General features: G+C 38.4%; 1 protein-coding gene across 1 annotated transcript; it reads left to right on the top strand.

Annotated features, from left to right (window-relative positions):
- Positions 1-989: 989 nt before the first annotated feature.
- On the top strand, positions 990-2,870 carry LOC145675382 (uncharacterized). The gene is made up of 2 exons (XM_081745784.1): positions 990-2,137; positions 2,255-2,870. Exons 1-2 carry the CDS (start codon positions 990-992, stop codon positions 2,868-2,870), a joined length of 1,764 nt encoding a protein of 587 aa, XP_081601910.1.
- The last annotated feature ends 24,607 nt before the right edge of the window (positions 2,871-27,477 follow it).

Genomic DNA, 27,477 nt, shown 5'->3' with positions numbered 1-27,477 from the left:
TATATATATATATATATATATATATATATATATATATAACTGATTTTCAAAGCCAATAATAGATAAGTTTTTATCGTTTTGATAAGTTTTATTAAACAAAGGATATACGAAAGTTGTTTAAATTACATAGACATAAGAATGTCTGTATATTTTACAATGCTCTTAAAGAGCCTTAACAAATAAAGCATATACGAGGTTTCGTTAAAAAGTAGTTATTGTTCTATATGCCCATAGGCATAGAAATATCTATCTATCTATCTATCTATCTATCTATCTATCTATCTATCTATCTATCTATTCAATATCCTTAAGGAGATTTATCTAATTACGTAGATACGAAGATTAACAAATAAGTTTTGACATCATTGTTTATAATTCGAAAACTGATACACATATTAAAGTATAAATTTTAAAGATTTTATGTAATAATTTTTCCTTTACGTTTTGAAACCTTAAAATAAAAGAAATTTAGATGATAATTACAACTGAGTATATTGGTAGTGGAATCTTTTATTAACTTTGTTCTCAATTGGAAATAACACTATGCTATGCTTCGGCATCTCCCTCCTGAGGGACTCCACCATCTTCTTATCCTCTATAACCGGATCTGGACTGAAGAGGTTTTTCCTACTGCCTGGCGTGAAGCCTATATCATCCCGATCCTGAAACCGGGCAAGCTTGCAACGTCTTCTGCCAACTATCGGCCGATTGCCCTTACTAGCTGTCTTTGTAAAGTCCTCGAAAAGATGATCAACGCCAGGTTGGTTTGGTTTCTGGAGCATCATGGCCACCTCTCCAATTTTCAGTGTGGATTTCGGCGGTATCGTTCCACGACCGATCATCTTGTTCATCTTGAGACTGCCATCCAGGACGCCTTTCGCCATCAGGAGCATCTTGTCGCCATCTTTTTCGACCTGGAGAAGGCCTATGATACGGTCTGGCGTTATGGTATCTTGCGGCAATTGCACGCATGGGGCGTGCGTGGACATATGGGATCTTTTCTCCAGCATTTCCTCCGCGAGCGCTCCTTTCGAGTGAAGCTTGGATCCACATTGTCTCGATCTTTTTCTCAGGAGACTGGTGTTCCACAAGGCAGTGATCTCAGTGTGACTTTATTTGCTGTGGCTGTGAACCCTGTTATGGCCGAACTTTCACCTTTTGTGCCTGGGCTGCTGTATGTGAACGACTTCACCATCTACTGTCGGTCACATGGCCTTCGCACCATCGTTCGCCAGCTACAACTGACGCTTAACCGCCTTCACCATTGGTCTTCCCACACCGGCTTTCAGTTCTCTCCACTAAAGACGAAATGTGTCCACTTCTGTCGTCTGAAGAACTGTGCTTTCAATCCGGATCTTTATTTGGGCCCTATTCGTCTGTCATATGTGGAGAGTGTTTGTTTTCTGGGCCTTGAGTTTGATCGCCGCCTTGCATGGACTGCCTATATTAGCCAGCTGAAGTATAGTTGTCTCCGTGCGATGAATTTGCTGCGCCTGGTTTCCCATACCACTTGGGGTGCTGACCGTGTTGTGCTGCTTCGACTGTATCGGAGCCTCATTCGCTCTAAGATGGATTATGGTTGTGTGGCGTATGGCTCTGCCCGTTTGTCTGACCTCCGTCACCTGGACACTGTTCACCATCTGGGCCTTCGCATTGCGCTTGGTGCTTATCGCACAAGTCCGATTCTCAGCTTATACGTCGAAGCCAACGAACCATCTTTGGATCATCGTCGCCAGTTGTTGCAGCTGAGATACTTGCTTCACCTGCGAGCTTCCATTGATCACCCGTCTAGTTTCACCCTGGATGCTGATGCTCGTCTTCAACGCTATCAAGCCCGACCCACTTGCACCCGGCCTTTTGGCATTCGTGCCCTTGAGCTTTTAGCTGACCTTGACGTCGATCTCCCTGCGCTTTCTCCGCTGGGTTTCCTGCCTCTTCCACCTTGGCAGCTTTTGAAGCCTGTGATCAATCTCCACCTATTGCGGTTCAAGAAGGCGACTACTACCGATTTGGAATTTCGGCAACAGTTTTTGTGCCTCCTCGACTCTTATCGAGGCCACCGTCTTATCTTCACCGATGGGTCCAAGCAGGCTGATGGTGTAGGAAGTGCTTTTGTCCTAGATGCCCACCGTTTCAGGTTCCAGCTTCATCCATTCTGCACAGTATTCACTGCAGAGCTGGTTGCCATCTAGCAGAGTCTCCACCATATCCGCCGTCGCCATCTACGCCGTGTTGTGATCTGCTCTGATTCCAGCAGCGCCTTACAAAGCCTAGCCGATGTCACTTCTACGCATCCGCTGGTCCAGCAAGTCCTCCTTACTTGTCATGCACTACTTGCTGAGGGCTATGATGTAACTTTCTGTTGTGTGCCTGGCCATGTTGACATCCCTGGCAATGAGTTTGCTGATGCTGCTGCGAAGGAGGCTGCTGTTGCTGGTCGCCACTGTCTTCTTCCTGTTCCTAGCTCTGATGTCTGCTCTGTGTTTGCTCACGTTCTCCGTCAACGCTGGCAATCCTCCTGGGATGAGCAGATTCACACTAAGCTGCATGCAGTGAAGCCCCGCCTTGGAGTCTGGTCGACGAGCTCCCGATCATCTCGCCTGGAAGAGAGGACTTTGGCCCGCCTTCGGATTGGACATAGTCATCTCACTCATGCACATCTTCTGCACCGTACACCTCCGCCTGTGTGTCGTCATTGTGGTCAGCCCCTGAGTATTCGTCACCTCTTAGTGGAATGTGTGGCTCTTGCTGCTGCCAGACATTTGTTTGGACTGCCAGCTGACCTCACTACTGTTCTCGGCGATGATGAAGCCACTGTGTTGAAGCTGTTCCAGTTTTTACGCCATTTGCATGTTTCGAAGGCGCTTTGACTTTCTTCTGTGTTCCAGTGCTTCCGACCTCCGATCTGTGTACCATCTTCGTTTTAGTGCTAGCGAGTGATAATTTTACTGTATGACCTTCACCACATTCAGTGACTAGTCTGTGTTTTCGTCATTTGTATGACTGTTTCTTTTACGACCAGTGACGGGTGCAAAAGACCTTTGTTGTCGAGGCACCCTCCCCAACCCCTTTTCCATTCCATTCCATTCAATTGGAAATAATGATTTTTTAAAACTCAGCCCATTGGCCACATTCTAATGTAAAGAAGCCATTAATTTGAAATACAATTTTGAGCCTTGTCTGAATATCTATGATAATAGCATTGAAACTATTAGTAAGAATAAAATTTTCCGAGGCTCTGTACTAAGATAATTTTTTCCACGAGATTTTTTTAAAAACACCCTTTTTATTGTTTTGATTAATTCTTATGAAAAGAATTGATGAATGCGATATGCATTAGAAATATCTTTTAACCTGTCATAACTCGTTTACAGTTTCTTGTTTGCATCTCTTATAACATACTCTGTACCTTAGGTATACCCAGCGATTTATTTGTGGATTTTGTAGAAGGATGGAATGTTTATGCAAGATTGTGTTCCGTATAACAGAACAACTTTAAAGTGGGGTTGGGACAACGTTATTTTTAAACCTACCTACTTTGAAATTAAGGTACTAGTTTGATAGGACACCCCCAAGTTCAACATTTTTTAAACTTTTTTAAAAACAATTTTATGATAAATACGTATAGGTACGTTAGATAAGATTTGGTTAGGTAGTTTAGATTCCAAGCGTTTGTTACTACTTTTTGTCCTACTGCTGAGGACAAGTGTAGAGCATCCAGTAAAAGCTCTATAGTTGCATTGCAATCTGCACACCTTGCCATAACAAGTCTCACACTCCTACGTAAAACGGTTTTGCTACGACAAGTGATTCTTGAGTCTGTTCTAATTTGGTCCTTAAAACCAAATTCCCAGCCCGAACAATAAATACAACAAAAGGTAAGAGTTTACTTTAGGCAGAACAGTGATAGGTGTACATATACTTGAGCCTAATTTTATTAAATAGAAGGGGAAAGACGCTACTAAATGTCATTCCTCATTATCATAAGTAAGTTTTAGTACCACTTTGCTCCTTGTACTTAATAAAATTAGATTCAGGGGTGTGTTCCGCTATCAATGTTCTGCTAAAAGTAAACTTTTGGCCAACAAAACATACTGGCATTGAAATGAATCCAGAATTGAACAAAGACAGGGTTAAGCTGAAGCATGATTTACGGCATGTTATCTAGCACTGTCTTTAGAAATTAATAATACTTTCACACCGTATCTCACTTTAGCAATATGTAGAATAGTGTAGCAATACGAGTTTGTTTTATACCAGATACCGCCTTTTTCCCAGTTGGTTTTTTGGTTGTAGCATGATGTCCATTTTTTATCCAGCTGACGTCATAGTTTTCGTCATTGAACGAGATAATATCTGGTCCATTAATGTTTATAAAAGGATTAAATTCGAGGGTTTTTACAGATAAATGGTTTCTAGTATCAGTATGTTGGAAAAGCCTCTCTCACACTCTGCAGAAAAAACTGGAAGAACACTGATTTCCATGTTAAGATTTTGTAGATTTGGGTCAATATATTAGGTTTCATCTTATGCTCTCCAAATTCCTGCAGAAATTTGGCTTAATCATCAGAGGAAAATTTTAATTCTAATTTTTTCTTTTCTTTCATTTTTGAAATTTGCATTACTTCTTTGTCGCCGTTTAACTTTCTTGCAGACAATTCTTCTCGCCAATTGGATTGTAGCAAAAGCTCGGCCCCACTGAACGTTTAGAGCGTATGTTCTCTTCTAGACCCTTGCAATCTTATTTTCTGCTACTTCTCAAGAGAATTGTCTAAGGGTTTTGCCAGTGAGACTCCACAAAACTGACAGTGGACACAGTGGAGGATTTGTCCATCATTAGCGCGAAGGATTCATCGGAATTCGCAAGGTACTAGGCCATTTTTCGTTCATTTCTGTAGCTACAAAGTCAATAATATTTGAACACGTAACATTAGAGTAGAGAACTTGTTCGAGGTTCATTCCATTTATTTACTATTTAATAAGATGCACGGTAAACGAGAGACGATTTTGAGTAATAACGCAGGTAGTTCTAAATATCACAGTTGCCTTTTTAACACGAATTTCATTCACAATTAACACGAAAGCCTCTTACTTTCTTACTTTGTGTACCGGAATTACTTGCCTTTTAATCGTCAGGAGCTTTTCTTTTATTAAAATATAGTCTAATATCCATTTCCTTATATTCTTTTTGAGGTGCTAATCAGTGGTATCAGTTGCAAGATTTTTCTTCGAGAAACAATTCTATAAGCAAGACCAGCATAGCTCGCGACAATAAACATACCGGTACTAAAAAAGTAAAGAATTGTTACTAAAATATGGAGTTGAATTATTGCATAGCCTAAGAAAGGTGGAAAATATCTTCCCAGGCTGGGAAGATAGAACTAAACCTAGAGACAGGGAAACCAAAACTTAGAAGTGGGGAAATTCCCAGGCTTCCCTGGATACAAATAAATCCCTGGGTATGCCTTTGAAGCAGTAACATTGTATTTACTCATTTAAATATACTAACCGTTTCGGATCAGGGGCGGATCGAGGACGGGCGTCTGGGGGAGGTAGGGTGTAATACTGGTACTTAGAGCTACTTTTAAGAGCTCAATTTCTGGGATAGGTTTTATTTATATATAAAATAAGAAAGTTTCCTCTTCTAGTATCGACTCGGTCGCCCCATGGATCCGCCCCTGTTTCGGACTCAGGTGATTTTCGGAGTTTTTCTGTATTTTCAGTGACTTATTGCTCAAAAACTATTTACCCGTCTGATATGGATAAGGCCTTGTTCTTAGAAGAGGGATGTGGCTATTTTTTGGTTTAAGTTACAATGCAATGTTGCCAACGGGAGGAAAATTCTTCAGGGAAATGTAGGGGTGAAAATTTACAAAAAATTACCTAACAGAATTTCAAGCTTTTTTTTTTTTTTTTTTTTTTGCTGTTGCCAAATGGGTCAAATCACCTAGAATTCTTTGGTGTGTTGACACGGTACAATGAAAACCTGAAGTCTTTGGCTGCCATACAAAGAGAAAAAAATAAATTCTCTGTCATCAAGTAGTGTGGACAGTTTTTATATACAACAATAGAACCGCAGGGGATCGGATTAAACTGGTACTCTGTATATTTTCTTGTCTGTGTGATGGCCGCGGTGGCTCAGTGGTAGAGCGTTCACCTCTGGTACTTGGCGTCCCGGGTTCGATCCCAGCCCCCGCCAAGTGAGCTTTGTGGTGGACAAACATCGTGTGCGTGGGTTTTCTCGGGGTACTCCCGTTTCCTCCCACTTTCTTCATTCCACCATTTCATTCATTACTCATCATCACCGTCTCCTTTAGCCTAACCGGCATAACCGTGGGACGTAAAACTCAAAGATTTCATTTCATTTTCATTTCTTGTCTGTGTGCCAGGTGTGGCCAAACAGGTCACTGGAAGTGTAAACATTTATTGCCAAACCGTCAGACTGGTTCCCGGAAAGGTTGACCGTTAGGAGGGTTCCTTGAAAAGGTTGAATCACCTGTATCACATGATTTTTATAGGTATCATTTCTATAGGAAACTCAACATATGTGTTGGATCGTATACCAAAGCATACGCGTTGTGAAAATGTTCCGAAATATTAAAAACTCGTTGTTTATTATTTATTCATTCGCTTCGATATGAAGCTCGTTAGAACAGCTATGCTGTGATCATACTAAAATATTCAATTCGATCTGCAAAATGACATTCTTTTCATTTAATTGGATCGTATTTTTAATGGTTCGTAATACTTTTTATGAATCGCTTCGATATGAAGCTGATAAGAACAGCTATGCTGTGATCAAATTAAAGATGGGGAGGGAATAAACTTTATTCGTGCGGGACATATTTTTATTTTTAATGAGAGGGATCGAATGCATAGCATACTCGTTGTTAAGAACTTGTGAAAGCTATTGATACTGGTACATATACAAAGCATGGTTTTCGTATGTCTTTCGCTGGTGAACTCAAGAGACGAACTGAACTTTTCTTGCCCTTTTTGGAAACCGGTTGGGTGGTAGTGAAAGGTGGCGTTTTCGGGTGATGACCTTACAGGTATGTGTTAAAACATGAAGACAAATACAAACGAGGACCCACGCCGTGCCGAGTAGACATCACAGAATGCCGACAGGGCAATACAAACTAGTCTGGAATCGTGATGGGTGAACATAAGACATTGTCGGCAGATAATACAAAAGAAGATTGCGGTCGCGTTAAGTGAACATGTTGAAAGTTACCTCTATGCTAATTGGCAATAGAAAAGAAGTTTGGCGCCACGAATGGTGAATACGTGATTAGCTTGCGGGTATGAAAATACTTTAAATACGGATTATAGTAGTACTCCCCGCACTATGGCCAGCCGAGTCAGCAATTTTTTCTCGATTCTGATTGGCTGATAGAGGTCAGGTGACCTTAGGCCCCGCCCACGCGGGAAATTCAAATTTCCAGGTCACGTGTTATGACGCCATGAGTCACCCCGCGGGGAAATCCCTCATTCTCTTTTATGACCGGGATTTTTGAAATTCGTTCCCTTTTACGGGTAAGATGAGTGTTTTGATACCTGATTCTGATTGGTTGACAAATACCACGTGATCTTAGACCCTGGGATATTTGAAATTCGTTCCCTTTTGTGGGTAACATGAATGCTTTGGTACCACGATGCTGATTGGTTGATAAAAGTCACGTGATCTTAGGCCCTGGGATTTTTTAAAATTCGTTTCCTTTTACGGGTAAGATGAGTGCGTTGATACCTGATTCTTATTGGCTGATAGAGGACACGTGATCTTAAGCCTTGGGATTTTTGAAATTCGGGTATCCTCTTTGATGAGTACTTTGGTACCTCGATTCTGATTGGTTGATAGAAGTCACATGATTTTAGACCCGCCACACGGTGAACAGATTACATGGTATAACGTGGGGAAATCGCTCACTCATTTGTTTCCTTTTACGGGTAAGATGAATGTTTTGGTACCTCAATTTTGAGTGGTTGATAAAAGTCCCATGATCTTAGCCCTCAGCCCATGCGAGAAATTCAGAGTGCTATGACGGCGATCCACCCTAGACCGGGATTTTCGAATTTTGTTCCCTTTTTATGGTTATCCTTTTTGGTACCTTAAAGTTCCCATGGAGGGTTCAATCTCCTCCTTAACCCTTTCTGGATCCTGGCTTTTTGGGCTATTTTTTAGACTTTCAGTCAAGCAGCTACTCTATCGTCACTATTTATCCTAGGATCATGGTTCATACCGCATTCTCTTCAGAATGGAGCTGGCTTTCAAATGGTACCAGTTGCATACTCATACCATATACCAAAAGCGGGAAAAAATGTCAAAGTGAAAATTTCGGAGGGAAAAATTTTTTCTCCGACTTTGGTCCCCCCTGGACCCCCCTGTGTGATGGTAGCCATCTAAAAAATCTGATAAATAGTACTTGGTATACTGAATGTGTGTGCCAAATTTCAAGTTTCTATCTTGAATAGTAAGGGCGGGAGAATTTTTACCAAAATTTCCCACAATGCCCCAAAGTACCATAAAACACTATGATCTCAGGAAAAAAAATTCTGAGACATCCCTAATTACCCTAGGACTATAATCCGCCAATCATTCTCTTCAGAATAGAACTGTCTTTCAGGCGGTACCATTCACAAGTCTCCATCATGTATCTAAGGCGGGAAATTCCTGAAAAAAAGGATTTTTGGGGGCAAAATTTCCCTTTTTTCAACTTTTTCCCCTCTGGTCCCCGCCGTTTTTTTTACGCAGAAATCGGAAAAATACTCTGGTAAATAATACTCGGTGGACTGAATGTTTGTGCATAATTTCAATTTTCTACGTTCAGAAATAAGCCCGCCAAAAATATATATACCGCCAATGCCCCATATTTCCCTACATAGAAGTATATTTTTCAAAAAATCCCTGAGACGTCTCTAATTACCCTAGTATAATAATTCGACCGTCATTCTCTTTAGAATGGAACGGCCTTTCAGACGGTATGACTCGCGTGGTCCTATCATGTATGTGAGGCGGGAAAATGACGAAAAACGGGATTTTGGGGGTAAAAAAATCCATTTTTTCCCCTTTTCCCCTCTGGTTCCCTCTGTTTTAGCACTGGCATCGGAACAAAAAATCTGGTAAGTACTACTCGGTGAACGGAATGTTTGTGCAAAATTTGAATCTTCTACGTAGAAAAATTAGCCCGCCAAAAATATTGAACATAGCCTTAGAAAATGAGAAAAAAATTGAACTATGACGTCATCACCTCCTATGTCTGGACGCAGGACGGTCTGAAACCATACGCAATGTCTTCTACAAGGCCTCTGGACTTGGAAAACAGAAAAAAAAAACCGACGAAAAAGCTCAAATAGAAGAGAAATAACGCAATGTACCATGAAAAGTGCATATGGTACAAATTGTAGCATAGGATCCGGAAAGGGTTAAATAACCCTTTTTGGTATCATGATATTGTACTGAAGTTTACATTAAATATTATCGTTTCCTTTTATGGGTAAGGTGGTTCTTACCTTATATATTTACGTATGGAGATCATGTCCTTGAATTAATAACCTATGTCTCTGAAAGGATATATTTATTTTAACAATAGTTAAAGAGGGGGCCCATCCTTGTTGCTTGTAGATTTCTTCTAACATATTGATGTGAGTTTAAGGGATTTTTTTAACGCTCACCGGTTCATTGCTCAGTAAGCGCTTCCTCAATGAAAAGAGTGTTGCCAGATATTTCTTACCTAAACAGCTCCGATTCTTTTAGAAACGGTTCCGCTGAGTGCAAGAAATTTTAAACAAAGTTTTTCGAACTAAAAAAATTCAAAACAAAATTTTTCGAACTAAAAAATGAAACAAAAGTTTTCGAATTAAAAAATTCAAAACTAATATTTTTTTCGAACTAAACAAATTGAAACAAAATATTTTCGAACCAAAAAAAATTAAACAAAAAATCCCAAACAAAAAATTTTCGAACTAGAAAATTGAAACAATATTTTTCGAACTAAAAATATTTTAAACTAAAAACTTTTGAACTACATTTACAAAATCAGAATTTTTCGAACTAAAAAAATGAAAAAATTCTTTCGAACCCCCCACAATTTCCAAACAATTTTCGAACTAAACCAATTTTTAAAAACAAGTCTCGAACTAAAGATGCGAACCACATCTAAAAATTTTCGAATCAAGTTTTTTTCGAACAACTAAAAATTTTCGAACTAAAAATTAAAAACCGAATTTTGGACAGTAAAAATCTTAAATTATTATTTCGAACGAAATATTTTCAAACTAATCATTTAAACCAAATCTTTGAAAAAAAATTCCACCTTAAATCTTCAAGATTACCATTATTTGAAAACGAGTGTACAGGGTTTCAAGAAATAATAAATCATATTGGAAAATTCAGAGTGATATGACGGCGATCCACCCTTGATCCTGATTTTAGAATTATGTTCCCCTTTTATTGTTATTGTACTGAAGTTTACCATAAATATTATCGTTTCCTTTTATGGGTAAGATGGTTCTTACCTTATATGTTTACGTATGGAGATTGTGTCCTTGAATTAGTGTGTCTCTGGAAGAATACATTTATTCTCTTATGATAAAAGAGGGGACCGTCCTTGTCGCTTGTAGATCAATTCTAAAAATTTCGAACTAAACCTTTAAAATTTTCAAACTAAAACTTTAAAACCAGATTTTGGAAAACTAAGAAGAAAAATCGTAGGAAATGTTTCTCCAGGAATCGAAGTCAGGTCTTTCAAACCAAAGACATCTATTCTAACCATTTAGCTATGAATGAATTCGTTTATAAACGTGCTTGGTGGGCTTCGTACCATGGTCCCTGAAATACTTTACGATGTGTAAGATAAAATAACGTTTTCGTTCGTGGATTAAAATTAAATGCCGAAAGACTTCTTTGAGTGTTGACATAGAAGCACATATGATTGAAATGCAAGCGACAGCGGATGTTGTATCATAATACTTTGTTTTACTACGAACGCGTCAGCATGATTCATGAAAAAAGCAAACAATGACTAAGTCGTATAGAATATAAGGAAAATGAAATCTCGTAACAGTTACGAAAGGTGGTCCATGTAGAAAGCATTCGGAATGATGTCATGATCGGAATTGCGATACTAGATGTTATAACTATTGAGAAACGGGAATGACGTCGCGATCGATTGTTACACATCGTTTTGGTTCGTGATTCATGACAAAAGCAGCGTTTTGATTGTTTCATTGTGATGTCATTTTATGAATTTCCTCGTTTCTGATTGGTTGATGATGACATCGTTTTTATAGCGACCTAAATAAATATTTAAATTTCATTTTTCAAATCCTACACAGCTCTCAACTGTCAAGTAAAGAAGGTCTGCTTTTTAAAAATGTCTTAATTTAAGCTTTACTGCGGCGACTTTTTTGTTCATTCAATTTGAGGTAAGTTCAATGACATTTTATTTTTCACACAAGATTCGAAAATAATTTTTATTTAATATTTGTGGGAATTACACATGCGGATTATTCATACACTGTTTTACTTTTAGTACGAAATATTTAGACTATGAAAGAATTAGTGGAATGGGAAGTACCCCGAATAAACTCACGAGATCGAATCAGGAACCCCGCACATTAAAACTAAGCACGAGAAATTATATGGTTTCTTTATTATGGTTTAGCTTCCCTTTAGTTTAATGTTGAATCTGAGCGTCCGTCGGGAATTGGACCATGGCCAGAAATGTGTGCGCTAATCATTAGCTTAGATTTTTAAAAGAATGCATTACAAAATTTCAAAAACTACGCCTGAGAATAATATGGTTCGATTTTCTTTGAAACCTTTGTTTTAGTTTAGCGTCCCTTCAGCTTAACGTGATATTCGAGCAACCACCTGGGATTGAACCAATGCCAGAGGTGTGTACGTCAACCATTTAGCTTAGTTTTGAAAATAATGTATGATAACGCATGAGAAACCTACCGAGGATTGTACCAGGGCCTTCCACGTTAGAAGCATGTACGCTAATCACTAAAAAAAAGAGCGCTTGAATATTTGGTTAAAATTTTTACGCTATACAAATTTTGTTTCGACAATTACATATGCGTAACGTTAATGTTTGATGAATCTCTTGAACTTGCAAACGCATCATTTTATAGTCGAGGGAAAAAATGCTTACGCGTACTTTGTCTCATCTCAGCAGTGTTGAAACATTCATTCATTTCATGCATTCTTTTTATCACTATAGAATGGTAGGTCAGTTACATGCTATATAATGGTCTCGAGTTTTATTTCCAGTATGACACCAATAAAACACATTTTAGTTACATAATTATTTAAAAAAAACCTTTGATTTCTAATACGTGTACTTTAATGAATGGGATTCTGAATGCACCCGACAGGGAATCAAACTCAGGATCTTTACAGGAATTACTTAGTTAAAAATTTATCTTAAAAATTATGATTTCCTGTTTATCAGTCGATTAAGATTTTTCTTTTTTCCTTCTTTGTAGTAAATTCATGCTGGTCAATTCCTTTTTCCCCCTCACATATTTTATCGCAATTGTACCTGGTTGTTTGTTTTCTCCTTTTTAACCAGGGCCGAATAGGGTTTTACTGTTCGTAATGAAATCACTCGTCATTATAGACGATTTAATATTGAGGGTAGAATGCTCGAAATTCAATTTAACGCACCACCGGTAGGAACCGATGTTATCCAATACGTACATAATAGTTTCCAAGAGATGTTGGACCATTTATTAGCCAATGTCGACGATGATGCGATGGCTGGTTTATCGGTAATACCGCGGCGCAACACCAATAAGCCATTTTGGGTGGGTTTTGGCCAAGAAACCTGACACTGGAAACAATGTGGGCCTCGTTCTAAAGAGGTTTACAAAGTAACAATTCATTTCTCCTACACGAGCCATTTACCGTTCAGTTTCATCGTGTGGATATTCCACGTATCTATGGTCGTGTGCGACAAGGAGTACTAGAGAATGAGGAGTTATTACGTAGCAAGTGAGTTATTGTACGCGTAAAAAATCAAGATTCAAGGTGTCTGGGGTACGCTCTTGTTATTGCTATTGGCCTGAAAAAATACAAGAATGTAGATATGAAACGACATAAGCAGTATAAACATCAATCGAAATGTGTTGTGAACCAAGAAGTCAAAGCGTTATGTGCAAATGCAGGAGTGAATTTGGATCATTGTGCCAGTGTAAATGAAATTCGACAATTCCAATCATACCTCAAAGAATATAAAATTACAGCGTATACTAGTTTCTCTGGCCATGACATGATGTACGAGGGACCCGACGATGAAAATCGCACTCCCATAAATTTTATTTGTTTGGCTGGACATTTTGACATCACCCAATCTTTAACTGTTTGTTTTGCAACCAATTTCTACTGTGAAGCGTGGCATAAAAAGTATAGTAAACGTAATGAATATGTAAAAAATTGTCCTGTAACGTGCTGCAAATGCTCACAGAGACCTCTCTGCGTCAAGAATCAAACGCCGATATTGTGCAACGACTGAAATCGTCAACTTTACGGCGAAGAATGTTTTAACAATCATCGTAATATTGTATATCATCAAGGGGCACATGTATGTAAAATGGTGAAGCAATGTACTAAATGTTACAGGGTATATTCTTTTGTGCGTACTGGAGAACGCATCCGTGACTGTAATGAGATCTTTTGTAATGTTTGTAAGAAGATTGTTCCAGGATCGCATCAATGTTTCATGCTTCCCGATCGACAATGCTTGGAACCTGGTGTTCCTTCAATCACGCACGCAAAGAAAGCCTTTTTGATTTTCTACGATATAGAATCCATGCCGGACAAAATATTGGCGATAATATGTTTGTACACGTTCCGAATTTATTGGTTGCACAACAAGTATATTATGCATGTGTTGAAAACGATAATATTCAGCAGTCTTGCAGTACGTGTGGTCAGCGCCAGCATATTTTCCAAGGAGACGATCCAGGTTATGATTTTCTCCAGTACTTGCGGAAACGTAGTCCCAATATAAATAGTATTTTCTGTTTCGCTCACAATTCGAAGTGATACGATGGATATTTTATTCTAAAGACCATGGTAGAACAATGTCAATGGAGACCTGACGTCATATTAAATGGGACCAAAACACTGAGTTTAACCTTGAATAATCTGACGTTCATTGACTCTTTGAATTTTCTGTCTATGGCATTAAGCAAATTGTCAAAAGCGTTCAATTTACCCGCAACCAAAGGCTACTTCCCGCATTTCTTCAACACCAAAGAAAATCAATCGTATATTGGACCACTTCCAGAAACGAAATATTATGGCGGAAATGAAATGTCCGTCGAAGACAGAAACAAGTTCATGCAGTGGTACAACGATCATCGTAATGACACGTTTGAATTCCAGAATGAAATTATCAACTATTGTTTCTAAGATGTCAATGTACTGCGACAAGAATGTGTTTCGTTTATGACGTCATTTGAAGCAGAAACCAAAGTGAATCCCTTCTTGGAGACGATCTCAATTGCAAGTGCTTCCAATTTAGTATTCCGCCGGAATTTCCTCAAACCCAATACCATTGGAATTCTACCGGCACATGGCTATCGATGGAGAAGTACCCAATCGATCGCTGCAATGCAATGGTTGGCTTACATTGAAACAACCGAAGGAAAACAAATCTTACATGCGGCCCGACAAAAAGAAGTTTTTATTGCGGAATTCCATGTTGATGGCTACTACCAAGATCCTGAGACGTTAGAGGAGCACGTCTATGAGCATGCCGGCTGTTTTTATCACGGCTGTAAAGTGTGTATCACTACAGGCCGTAATTAGCCCATCTACGGCAATCCAGAAGACACCATGGAATTCCGTTATGAACGAACGCAACGAAAAAATGCAAGACTGCGTGAATTGGGATACATTGTACATGAAATGCGGGAGTGCGAATTTAATCAGTTCTTGAAACAAAATCCAACAATGGCGACGTATCTCAAGAATCACCCGTACATGAACCGTAGACCATTAAATCCAAGAGATAGCTTTTTGGAGGAAGGACCAATTGTGTGAAATTGTACCACCAAGTCGACGAAAAAGCAGGAGAAAAAAATAAAATATTTCGATATTGTTTCGCTTTATCCTTACATAAATAAGTGTGCTAAATACCCTGTAGGACGTCATAGAATTTATCTAAAGGGTGATGAAAATATACCACCAATAAATAAAGTGAATGGTCTGATCAAAATGACGATATTACCAAGTCGCCATCTTTATCATGGTCTCCTGCCTTACCGATGCAACAAGAAACTATTGTTTCCACTATGTGCTGCGTGTGCCGAAGAAATGAACCCAGACCCTACAGCAACGTGTACGGAGCGATGGATCACTGGAACATGGGTATCATATGAAATACAAAAAGCAATAGAATTAGGATATCAACCGGTGAAAATCTTTGAAATTTGGGATTATGACATTGAACAATATGACCCCATCACGAAAACAGGTGGCTTGTTCACGGAATATATCAATACGTTTTTAAAATCGAAAATGGAAGCTTCTGGCTGGCCCAGTTCCTCTGTGACCGAAGAAGACAAAACAAAATTCATACAAACCGTCCTGGAGCGTGAAGGTATTGCATTGGATCCGACCAAAATTGAAAATAATCCTGCACGAAGAAGTTTATCTAAGCTTTGTGTTAACGCTCTATGGGAAAAACTTTCTCAGCGTTCAAACTTTAGCCAGACCACAATTATTGATCGGCCGGAAGAATTTTATGAAAAACTCACTTCCCCCGACATTAAACTCAATCAAATTATACCCATCAATGATACGATGTTGTATGCGTTCTGGGAGTACAATGAACATGTGCCTGTTCAAAACCGAAACACCAATGTCGTGTAGGTGCATTTACAACATGTCAGGCACGTCTGGAACTGTACAAGTAGCTGGAAATGTTGCAGGAACGTGTTTTATATTTCGACACAGATTCTGTGATATTTACAGAAAAGCCCGGGGAGCCAACCATTGAACCTTCAACGTACTTGGGATGCTTATCGGATGAGATGGAGACTTATGGACAACGAGCGTACATCAAGACATTTGTCAGTATAGGGCCAAAAAATTACAGCTTAGAAATATACAATCCAGACACCAACGTCACCAGCTACGTATGTAAAATTAGAGTATTTACATTAAACTTTAAAGCAGGACAGCAATTAAATTTCAACACGCTAAAAGAAATGATTACGAATCAATGCCGTGGACAAGTCACCATTTCCATCCCCCATTAAATATACAGGACCAGAGACCATACCATCGTCACATGCAAAGAAGAAAAAATGTACAGCATCCAGTACACAAAACATCGATTTAAAGAACTCAATTCCTATGATACGGTTCCGTACGGGTATGTTAAAAAACGGAATTTGGAACTTGAAAAAGAAGAAGATGAAGAAAAAACTGTAAACACCCAATGAGGCCACCATTTCTTTTTTCCTTTTCCTTTTTTCCCCTCCTTAACCGCAAAGCAGTAACACCGAGAAAAAAATCGCAGTACCCAGAAGAGTTCATAAACCATCAACACCATCAGTGGAAGAAATGTAGTCATCTCGTACCCAAGAAGGAACCTTGACCATAAAGAAAAATGTAGTACCCAGAAGAGTTCATAAACCACCAACACCACCATCAGTGGAAGAAATGTTGGCATCTCGTCCCCGAGGAGGAAGATAAGCCTAAACAGATCCATCATTTACGAGTAAGTTTTATTTCTCTCTTATCAATATTTACTAATTTTTATTGTTTCAGAAAAAAAAATAAATTCATGAAGCAATCCACTGTTTCTTTTTCTTTACAGGATAAGTCTGCAAGCTTCGAAGATGATGACACGTCCAAAATATTCATTAACTAGATCCTGTATTTATTATGTTAATAAACTTGTATGAGAAGAGCACATACCTTTCGTTAAAATACAACAAGTTGAAAAACTTTGTTTTATTATTTCTTGAAACCTTGAACACTTGTTTTCAAATAATGGTAATCTTGAAAATTTAAGGTAGGAAATATATTCAAAATTTGTTTAAATGATTTCATTCGAAAAATTGATTTGAAAATTTAGTTTTTGAATTTTGATTTTTAATTTTTAGTTGGAAAAAAATTGATTTGAAAATTTTTAGATGTAGTTTACATCTTTAGTTCGAAACTTGTTTTTAAAAATTGGTTCGAAAACTTTTTTTGAAACTTTTTGGTTCGAAAAAAAAATCATTTTTTAGTTCGAAAAATTTTTTAGTTTTGAAAATTTTTAGTTCTAAAATTTTTTGATTTGAAAATTTAGCTCGAAAAATTTTCTGTTTCAATTTTTTGGTTCGAAAATTTTTGGATTGAAACTTTTTGTTTCAAAATTTTTTCAGTTCGAAATTTTTTTAGTTTTGATTTTCTTTAGTTCGAAAAATTTTTAGTTTAAAATTTCTTGCACTCTGCGGAACCGTTTCGAAAAGAATCGGAGCAGTTAACACTAGAAGCATCAGAGGGGTCATTTTGACCCATCTGGATGATTATTTTGTTATAATTTCTAAAGTTATGAAAATGTGGCCACCAAATGTCCCGACTTTTTATCACTCTACCAATACTCTAGCTTATTCACATTTTTACACTTAAAAATATTTATATATACCACATTTCTTACATTTGACCTAGAAGCCTCACAGGGGTCATTTTAACCCTCAAGCCTACAATGCGGATTTTTGACAGTTGCAAACATTTTGATACTCACATATTTTTAACATACTAATTAGTATTGCTTTTGTGACATATAATTCACTACATGTGTGTTCTAAGTGGCTACTGTTAGTGTGGTGCATGATGCATGCTGAGAAAAAACTTTCGTCGGAAGAAATACTACAAGAACTACAGGCTATTGATGGAATCGACTCTGGTGGTGACTTTAGTGATAGAAGTGACGATGAATGCATTGGTAATATCAGCATTGATAAATTGGCAGATAGTGAAAGTGTATCTGCTTGTTATGAAGAATTTAGTGACAGTGGAAACATGGGAGATGAAGCGGATGCTGAAAATTTTGAATTATCCAGAGATTAGACAGTTTGGGTCGAACAAACCTGTGCAAGTGTACGCTTAAGGGCTAAACATCATAACGTGTTACGTAAAACTCCAGGTCCAAACCCATATACTTTTCGGCATATCGACGACACAGTTTCTAGTTCTTTCAGACTTACAATGGATGAACCTGTTATGCAACATAAAGAAGTGTACGGAAGTCGGAGCTCAAGATTTTTGAATGACCCAACTTAGTCAGTTTCACTTCAAGAGTTAGACGCCTTCATAGGGTTGTTATATCTTCGCGGTGTTTTAGGAATGAATGGATTAGCATAAATAACCTTTGGTCAAAGAAATGGGGACCGCGAGTTTTCAGTAATGCAATGTCAATAACAAAACTTAGAGAAATCATGCGATTTCTGAGATTCGATATAAAAAGTACTAGCACGGAAAAGTATCATTCTGACAAGTTTTGTATGATTTCCAAGGTTTGGAAAGCTTTTATTGAACACTCTCAAAAAAGTGCTAAAATGTAAGGTTGATGAACAACTGTTTCCAATGAAGACGCGGTGCAAATTTATATAGTTCATGGGCAATAAACCAGACAAATATGGCGTAAAATTCTGTATGCTAGTGGAAGTGGGACACAAATACATAATAAATGGCTTCCCATATTTAGTAAAGGATGATAAACGACCAGCAAACACACAGCTTGGTGAATTTGTTGTACAGAAGCTTGTGTGACCTTTCGCAGAGTCCGGATTGAATGTCACATGTGACAACCTTTTCACATCCGTACACCTCGCTCGTGATCTCAAGAAAAATAATATCAGTTTGGTAGGAACCATCCGTAACCACAGGAGGGAAGTTCCAGATTCAGTAAAAAAAAAGTAGAGGGACAGGATCTATACAGTACAACTGTACTGAAGACTGAAGATGATATCACGTTCACGGCATATCACTGTAAGAAGAACAAAATGTTCTTCTTTTGAGTAGCCACTCTTATGTTGGCATTGATGTCAGTCATAAGACGAAAAGGCCTGAAACAATTTTATTTTACAATAAGAAAAGTTTAAAAGTTGATGTAATCGAACAGATGGCACGAAAGTACTCCGTGAACGCTGTGAGTAGAAGATGGCCAGTACAGATTTTCTATAACATCCTTGATTTGGCAGCTACATATGCTTTCGTCCTCTACAAGCTGGTAACGAGTAGAAAGATCACTCGCCATCAAGTTCTTTTGGCATTAGAAGAGGAACTGTGTTCGGAAGTGAAGACACTAAAGGAAAACGGTAATCGTACCAAACAGTGTGTACCTGAATTGCTTCAAACAACCAAGCGGAAGAGATGTCAAGTATCTGAGTGCAATGGAAACAAAACACACGATCAATGTTTCCACTGTAAGAGGCACACGTTTGTGGATCCTGGACAAAGATCACCAAAAAGTACGTTGTTTGTTCAAAATGTGATGAGTAGGCATGTAGATGTGAACGTTATAAAACATGCCTACTTGTAAAGAAGTTCATGTTCTAATTCATTTTTTATTATATTTTAATTCCTATTGTTTAAAATGTTTCAATGGAAACTAAGAAATTTTACCGTAACAATAAATAGTGTTAATTATATTTGCTATATTATGTAACTTCATTTGAAGTTACTTTATAGATCACGAAACTTATTAAAATTATTCACTAAGAACAATACCAAATGCAAAATAAAGAAAGAAAATAATGAAATTTGAATTTATAAATAATAAAAACGCACAATAACACCAAAAGTATACAAAAAATAAAGAATAGTGCTGTTTAATGTGTGTATTTTTAAGTAGGGGTCAAAATGACTCCTTTGATGCTTCTAGTATAAGCAAGATTATGATGCTCCTAGTGTTAAGGTAAGAAAATCTGGCAACACTGTTTCCATTAATTAAGCGCTTACTGAGCAATAAAACGCTGAGCGTTTTAAAAGAAATCGCTTAAACTCACAACAATGTGTTATAAGAAATCTACAAGCGACAAGGATGGACCCGTCTTTCACCATTGTTACTTTCAGAGACATAGGCTACTAATTGAAGGACAGGATCTCCATACGTAAACATATAAGGTCTCTCCATCAAGGTAAGAAAGCTGGTAATTATCTTATCTGTGAAAGAGAACGATAATATTTAAGATAAACTTCAGTACAATATCATGATACCAGAAAAAAGGGTTATTTAAGGAGGGGGTTGAATCCTCTATGGGAACTTTAAGGTACCAAAAAGGATAACCATAAAAAGGGAACAAATTGCCAAAAGCAGGTCAAGGGTGGATCGCTATCATATCACTCTGTATTTCCCTCATGGGCTGGGGGGCTAAGATCATGTGACTTCTATCAACCAATCAGAGTGGAGGTACCAAAACATTCATCTTACCCGTAAAAGGAAACAAATGAGTGACAAATTTTTCCCACGTTATACCATGTAACCTGTTCACCGTGTGGTGGGTCTAAAATCATGTGACCTCTATCAGCCAATCAGAATCAGGTATCAAAGCACTCATCAAAGAAGATAACCAAATTTTTAAAAATGCCAGAGCTTAAAATCACGTGACCACTATCCACGAATCAGAATCAGGTACAAAGCACACATCTTATCCGTAAAAGGGAACGAATTTAAAACAAAAATCCCAGAGCCTAAGATCACGTGACCTCTATCAAATCAGCATCGTGGTACCAAAGCATTCATGTGACCCATAAAAGGGAACGAATTTCAAATATCCTAGAGTCTAAGATCACGTGACATCTGTTAACCAATCAAAATTAGGTATCAAAACACTCATCTTACCCGTAAAAGGGAACGAACATAAAAAATCCCGGGTGATGGATTTCCCCGCGGGGTGACTCATGACGTCATACCACGTGACCTGAAAATTTGAATTTCTCGCGTGGGCGGGGCCTAAAGTCACGTGACCTCTCTCCACCAATCAGAATCGAAAAAAGTTTTGCTGACTCGACTAGCCATACGCGGGTCCCTACTACTGCCGTGTTGTGAGGAGTTTATAAATGGAGCAACAAATTGAGAAAGCCTGTTTTTGATTATCTTTTCACAAACAAGTGAGAGTGGAGATAATAAGGAAATAGGTCGATAGGTGGACACATCATTTTTATTTTTACGAGATTTATGAACAGGAGTGATATTAGCTCTTTTCCAACTGGTGGGAAAGACACCTTCTGCGAAAAACCGATTTAGTAAAACCGAAAGGGGTTGAGAAAGAGAACTGGCAACACTGCGTAGGAAGCAAGTATAGATATTATCTGGTTCTAAGGCGCGCTGTTGGGGCAATGACAAGAGAAGAGAGAGTACTTCAGTCGGTGTGGTACTGATAGAAGACAAAGACTCAGAACAAACAGGTTGAAGAGGTTAGGGGAAGGAAGGAGAGGTGGGAGGGGATGTAGCAAAGCTGCTAGCTGCTTTTCAACTATTCTCACAAAATTATTTAAATGAAAGAAAGTTATACACAATCCGGTAAACTCTGGGAAAACGTTAATAAGAATGAGGAATAAGTTTTGAATCAGGATCTCCCATGTACTGAATGGTTTTGTTCTTTTCTGAAATTTCTTATCCCTACAAGTCAAACTGAAGGATTTCTATTCTCATGATATCATCAACAAAATATATATATATCTCGATCACTGTATTAGCTATTGGTATGAAGCTTCCGCTATTTTAAACAGAACCATGTATTTTTTAAACTGTATAAATGAAATTTGTATAAATTATGCTGAGGTCTAACTTATACCATGAGGGGTACTATTACGCTTAGCTAAGGAACAACTATTAGAATGTTGATTAAGATACATGATTAGTTTTCTCAAATTTCCCTTTCTTACAGCAAAGAAAGTCTAAATATATAGAGGTCTCTACATTCGTAACATCAGAAATATATTTCATAGTATGTCCGTAACTATATTATATCTTGATATTACGTTTCTACTCTGATAGAAACATCAATGCAGTGTTTAAATTCTCTGAAGTAGCTTTAGAAAATAAACTAAATAGAATGGAAATCGTTCTGGGACACTCAATGTACTCACAGGGTTACTATTATATTTAACTGCAGAACTCCCATTACACTCTGAACAAACGATTTATTATGTCGTTATATATATATATATATATATATATATATATATATATATATATATATATATATATGTGTGTGTGTGTGTGTGTGCGTGTGTGTGTGTGTGTGTATGTATGTGTGTGTGTACAGGGAACTGGAAATTCGATTCTTTGCAAGGGGATATTATACAAGTACTTTGGAACTGAGGGTCGCAAATCAATACTTTCTGAGTAATTTGCACATGTGTGATTTCTTTGAAATTTGCCGCCTGACGAAAGGTGCTCAAGAAAGTTGTACCCTGACCCACTTCCACATATCGTAGAGCGACGAAATTTAATATGTGTAATCTTGCGTACCTATGTAGGTCACATGGTAATGTAGAGCTCGTAACTCTGCACCGTTGCTGTGTTATAGCCCCGAAAGTGAAGTAAGGTGAGGTCCAAAATCCATTACTGCACCTCAGAAAGCAACGTGGCAACATTGCATAAGTAGTTGCCCCTAGGAAATGAGTACTCCGTTGGAAGAGGTGGAATGGAGATGGTGTACAGTCAAGAGAAAACGAGAACTATGACGGATTTCATACTCGAAGTCGTGCATCTATCTGGCCAAGATCCGGAGGAGGTGGACACCTTTTGTCAGGATTTCACGCTGAGATTTCACAAAATCCCGTAACGCACGCAGCACTGAGGCATAGTATATCATGGTAATTGAGGTATCCTTTACTTGGAAAGGAAGTAGTAATAGCCAATGCTGATCCCAAATAAACGTGGTCATTACTTTGGTCGCTTAGAGTTAACACGGACTTTCTTTGATGATGGTACGCCGACACGCTATCATTAGTTTCACATGATTTTCCCGGGTTTTCTTCACTCCCACCAGGTGAATGCCGGGATGGTACCTTCTAGAAGCCCAGGACCAGTTCTTTTCCAAATCGCACACACATCTAAAAGATGATGTGACCCCGGAGTTGGAGGGCCAAACCCTTCTTTGAATCATTCTTTTGTATAAATACATGCATAAAAATCTAGTCAAACTAATGAAAGCGTGCCGATGTACCAGCATCAAAGGAAGGTCGTGTTCAACTCTGAGCGTCCTAAGTGGTGATCACGTTTATTTGGGATCAGCATTGGGTATTACTACTTGGTTTCCAGGCAAAGGGCACCAGGGTTACCGGGATGTCTTATGCCTCTGTGCTGCGTGCGTTGCAGGATTCTATGAAATCTCAGAGCGTGGCATGCTGACAAAAGGTGTAGGCCTCCTGGAAAACAACGCACCCGTTCACTGCTCGAATCTTTGCCAGACAGATGCACGACTTTGGGTATGGTTCGCGCTTTCTCTTGACCACATACCATCTTCATTCTACCCTTTTCCAACCAAGTAATCATTTCCCAGGGGCAGGTACTTCTGCGATGTTGCCACGTTGCTTTCTGAGGTGCTGTAATGGATTTGTTACCACTATACCTTACTCCACGTTCTGACCTATAACACATGAACTGTGCAGAGTTACGAGCTCCACATTACTGCATGACCTACATAGATATGCGGAATTACACATCTAACATTTCATCGCTCTGCGATATGTGGAAGAGGGTCAGGATAAAACTTTCTCGCACACCTCTCATTAGCCGACAAATGTCAAAGAAGTCACACATGTGCAAATTACTCAGAAAATATTGATTTGCGACCCCCAGTTCATATAGATAAAAATGTTCCAAAGTACTTCTAAAATATATCCTTTGCAAGGAATGCATAGGATTACCAGTCACCCTGTATATATATTAGTTTTCTCAACTGCACCTTCCGTACAGCAAAAACCTCAGAGTATAAATCCATTAAGATCTCCATATTTACTTCATAAAAAAGTAATTCTTATATCTTGGTTGCTATTTTAAATATTGGCATTTAATTTTCAGTGTTTTACACGTCTTCATGCACTCCTTAAACCACAGAAAATTTAAAGCTGAACTATATTTTTAATAGAAATTGTACTGAAGTACTCCTTAACCCATCAAGGTAAAATCGTATTGATATTTTTAGACGTCATTAATTGTTTCAGAAATATTAATATATTTTAATTCTACGATACCTTTCTAGCCATTCGGCATATGATTTTAGACCTTACGTAACTTATACAGGATGCGGCACGTAACACCGGCCCGTCGTAATATTCTGGTATATTGTGTTTTTGGCAACACTTAAATAATCTACCTTCCTACCAAGAGATGGCGTGTTGAGGTCGGATCGACTTACGTGACATGCAGCAGTCACGTGCAGCCGCAGCCAGTGAAACTTGTCGAAACCAGTTGAGAAAAAGGCCTCGTTGTGTTAAGCCGGGTGAGTGTCAATGTGTGATAATGCCGTATTCGATACCCGAGCGTTTTGCCATTGTTGATGGGTTCATTCTCACTGGATCTTTTGTGAAAACAAACAATTTGTTTCGGGAGAAATTTCCAGGACGTTCTGTGCCAGCAAAAAGCACCATTCAGTAATTGATTGAAAAAAAGCGGCGTACAGGATCGGTTCAAAATGTTCCCAGGAACAGACGACCATCTGTCTGCACACCTGAATTAAAGGTGCAGGTGGAGGAGATAATGACAAGAAGTCCTCGAATGTCAACCAGGAGATTGAGTCAACAGGTTCATGCGAGTGAGAGAAGTTGCAGACCTGTTTTAAGGGGACTGAAGTTAAAACCGTACTGGATAAGTGTTGTGCAAGAACTGAAGGAGCCTGACCTGCAGAAGAGGGTGCATTTCTGTTCATGGCTGTTGAGCAATGTTGCCAGTGGTTTCTTGGATCCACTAATGCTCATCATGAGTGACGAGGCGTGGTTCCACCTGTCTGGGTACGTAAATTTCCAAAACAACCGGTATTGGTCGACAGAAAATCCAGACGCAATCCACCAGGTACCCTTGCATGATGAGAAGATTGGTGTTTGGTGTGCCATTTCCGCCACACGCGTTACTGGGCCCATATTCTTTGAGACGACAGTGAACAGTGACGTGTATATGGGAATCCTGGAGGAGTTTTATACACACTTGACCGAAGAGGAACGTCAGTTATGTTACTTTCAGCAGGACGGTGCAACATGCCACACATCAGCTGCATCATTGTCCCTTGTGCATGAGATGTTTACACCAGAGAGGACAATCAGCAAAGGCTTGGCCTCCAAGGTCACCAGACTTGTCCACATGTGACTTTTACTTATGGGGACTGTTAAAGGGAAGAGTATACGAAACAAATCCACACACAATTGAAGAACTCAAGACCAGGATCCAGGATGTCACCAATAGCATTGCAACACAAGAACTGACAAAGGTATATATGAATCTCCTCAATCGTGCTCACATGTGTGTTGAAGTGGGCGGAGGACACTTTCAGCACCTGCTGTGAAGGTGAGTAGTCATATTCAATACATTACATTTCATTTATGTGTTGTAGTTAATCATATTCAATACATTACATTTCATTTTATGTGTTCACTTTACGGGCCGGTTTTACGTGCCGCACCCTGTATTTCTAACAACTCTTTAAAATTTTATAAAGATATGTTTTCAAAAGCTTTTAAAGTTTAATCTTGGTAGAACCAATGCTGATCCAAAATCCCATGTTGATACCTAATATTAATCACCTAAAATTGTATACGAAATCCTAATTAACTTTCAATGATAGGTTGAGAAATGCTACATTCCCACACGAAAACTCTTGATGCTCTTATTCGTAAATTTATTTCAAAGTTTCTCTGTAACCGTTAGCCGTACCGACTTGAAGTTTGTGGCAAATACATGTGTGTGACGTTGTTCAAAACCTTGTTAGGACATATTTTTAAAATATAAAAATGGGAGTTGTACGAACCTTGGTACACTCAAACCCAACAGAAGATATAACCTGGTCCTGCATTAAAACTGCTTTTATAGTTGTTAGGCCTCAAAAATCAATGTTTCAAATGGTACCACCTAATACGCCTGTCCCACACAACTATGGTGTCACTTTATTTTCCAGTATTTCTGGAACCATTACGTGTACCGACTTGCTGTATTCGGTAAACAATTACTTGTTACATTCTTCAAAACTTTGTTAAGACACATTTTAGAAATGTTCAAACAGGGAAGTATTACGAACCCTATGATATCACCAAATTCCTTAAGGATATACATTTGCCTTGAATAGAAACTGCCTTTGAACCTGTCGACACTTTCCGTAATTAATTGTAGCGTCTAGTACGCGTATTCTAATCCTTAAGGGTCTAGTACACTTCTAGTACACCTCTGTGGTATCGCCCTTTATTTTTCATAATTTGAAGTGGTAATCAGGTACCTATAACTTTTGGAAATTTATATTTAAAAATGCAAAAATTAGGTATGTTATCGTAGTCCTGAAATCCAAGTGGGCAACCATCTATTTTTGCTTAGTAATACATTTTAAGCTGCAGCAAGTAATACTTTACTGAAATTCATTGTTCTTGTGTATCAGAGGATTGGGCTCTGATGAAAACAACAAAGAACAGAAGAAGAAACGAGTGATACACGGGAACAAAAAACCTCCTCTCTATATGGATTTACTTGCATACTTACATATATTTTACACATGAACGCTGAAAAAAAGAAAGAGACTAAAGCTCCAATAAACAAAGGAAAAGTACGCTGGGTGGATAGGAAGGAACCGGGCTCGATGCCTCACCTGCACACTTGTATATAGAGAAAGGAGAGGACTGGATATTCTGATGTATAATAAGTACATCAGATTTGGTGACAAAACATTTCTCCAGCGCAAACATACAGCCGCAGGGTCATCAGTGTCGGTTGCCCATGTGAACATCTACGTTCACATAGAGCTAACTCAGACAGAAACAGGCCCTAAGAAACCTTTATATGAAAACAGAATTGAGACCATCATGGGAATATTTCCAGGCACTAAACAGATACTTGAAACATACATCTAAAACCTACCAAAATAGGTGAATGGGAATTCACCACGGGAAAAAACCAAACCCGAATAAACTACCAGGATATAGCAATAGAGAAAAAACAATGTGGTCTCCTAGAGACAGACACACACTAAAAGCCCACAAACAAAAAAGATGTTCTTAGAGCGGACTCAGGAAGAAAAGAAAAAGAAAGAAAGAAAGAAAGTAAATAGAAAAAGGAAAAATTCCAAACAGACAGAAACCTATCCATCCAAAAAATACCGAAAACTGAAACTAGAACCCATGAGGAAGGAAAAAACAACCAAAACAGACAGACATCAAACCACCCCAATCAGCCAAAAACAACGAAAAAGAGACCGAAAAACAAACCACCCCAAAAAAAGGCTTTACTTGCAACTCGAACCAAAAGATTGAAGAAACGA

Source organism: Thermobia domestica, chromosome 18, assembly GCF_964235325.1.
Source record: "Thermobia domestica chromosome 18, izTheDome1.hap1.1, whole genome shotgun sequence".
Lineage (NCBI taxonomy): Eukaryota > Metazoa > Arthropoda > Insecta > Zygentoma > Lepismatidae > Thermobia > Thermobia domestica.
Note: the sequence above shows the minus strand (reverse complement) of the source record. Positions and strands in the feature narration are given on the sequence as shown.

Coding starts and splice junctions, on each gene's coding strand:
- LOC145675382 (XM_081745784.1), top strand. CDS start 990: ATGGGATCTTTTCTCCAGCATTTCCTCCGCGAGCGCTCCTTTCGAGTG. Junction 2,138..2,254: donor CTAGATGCCCACCGTTTCAG/GTTCCAGCTTCA, acceptor CTCTGATTCCAG/CAGCGCCTTACAAAGCCTAG.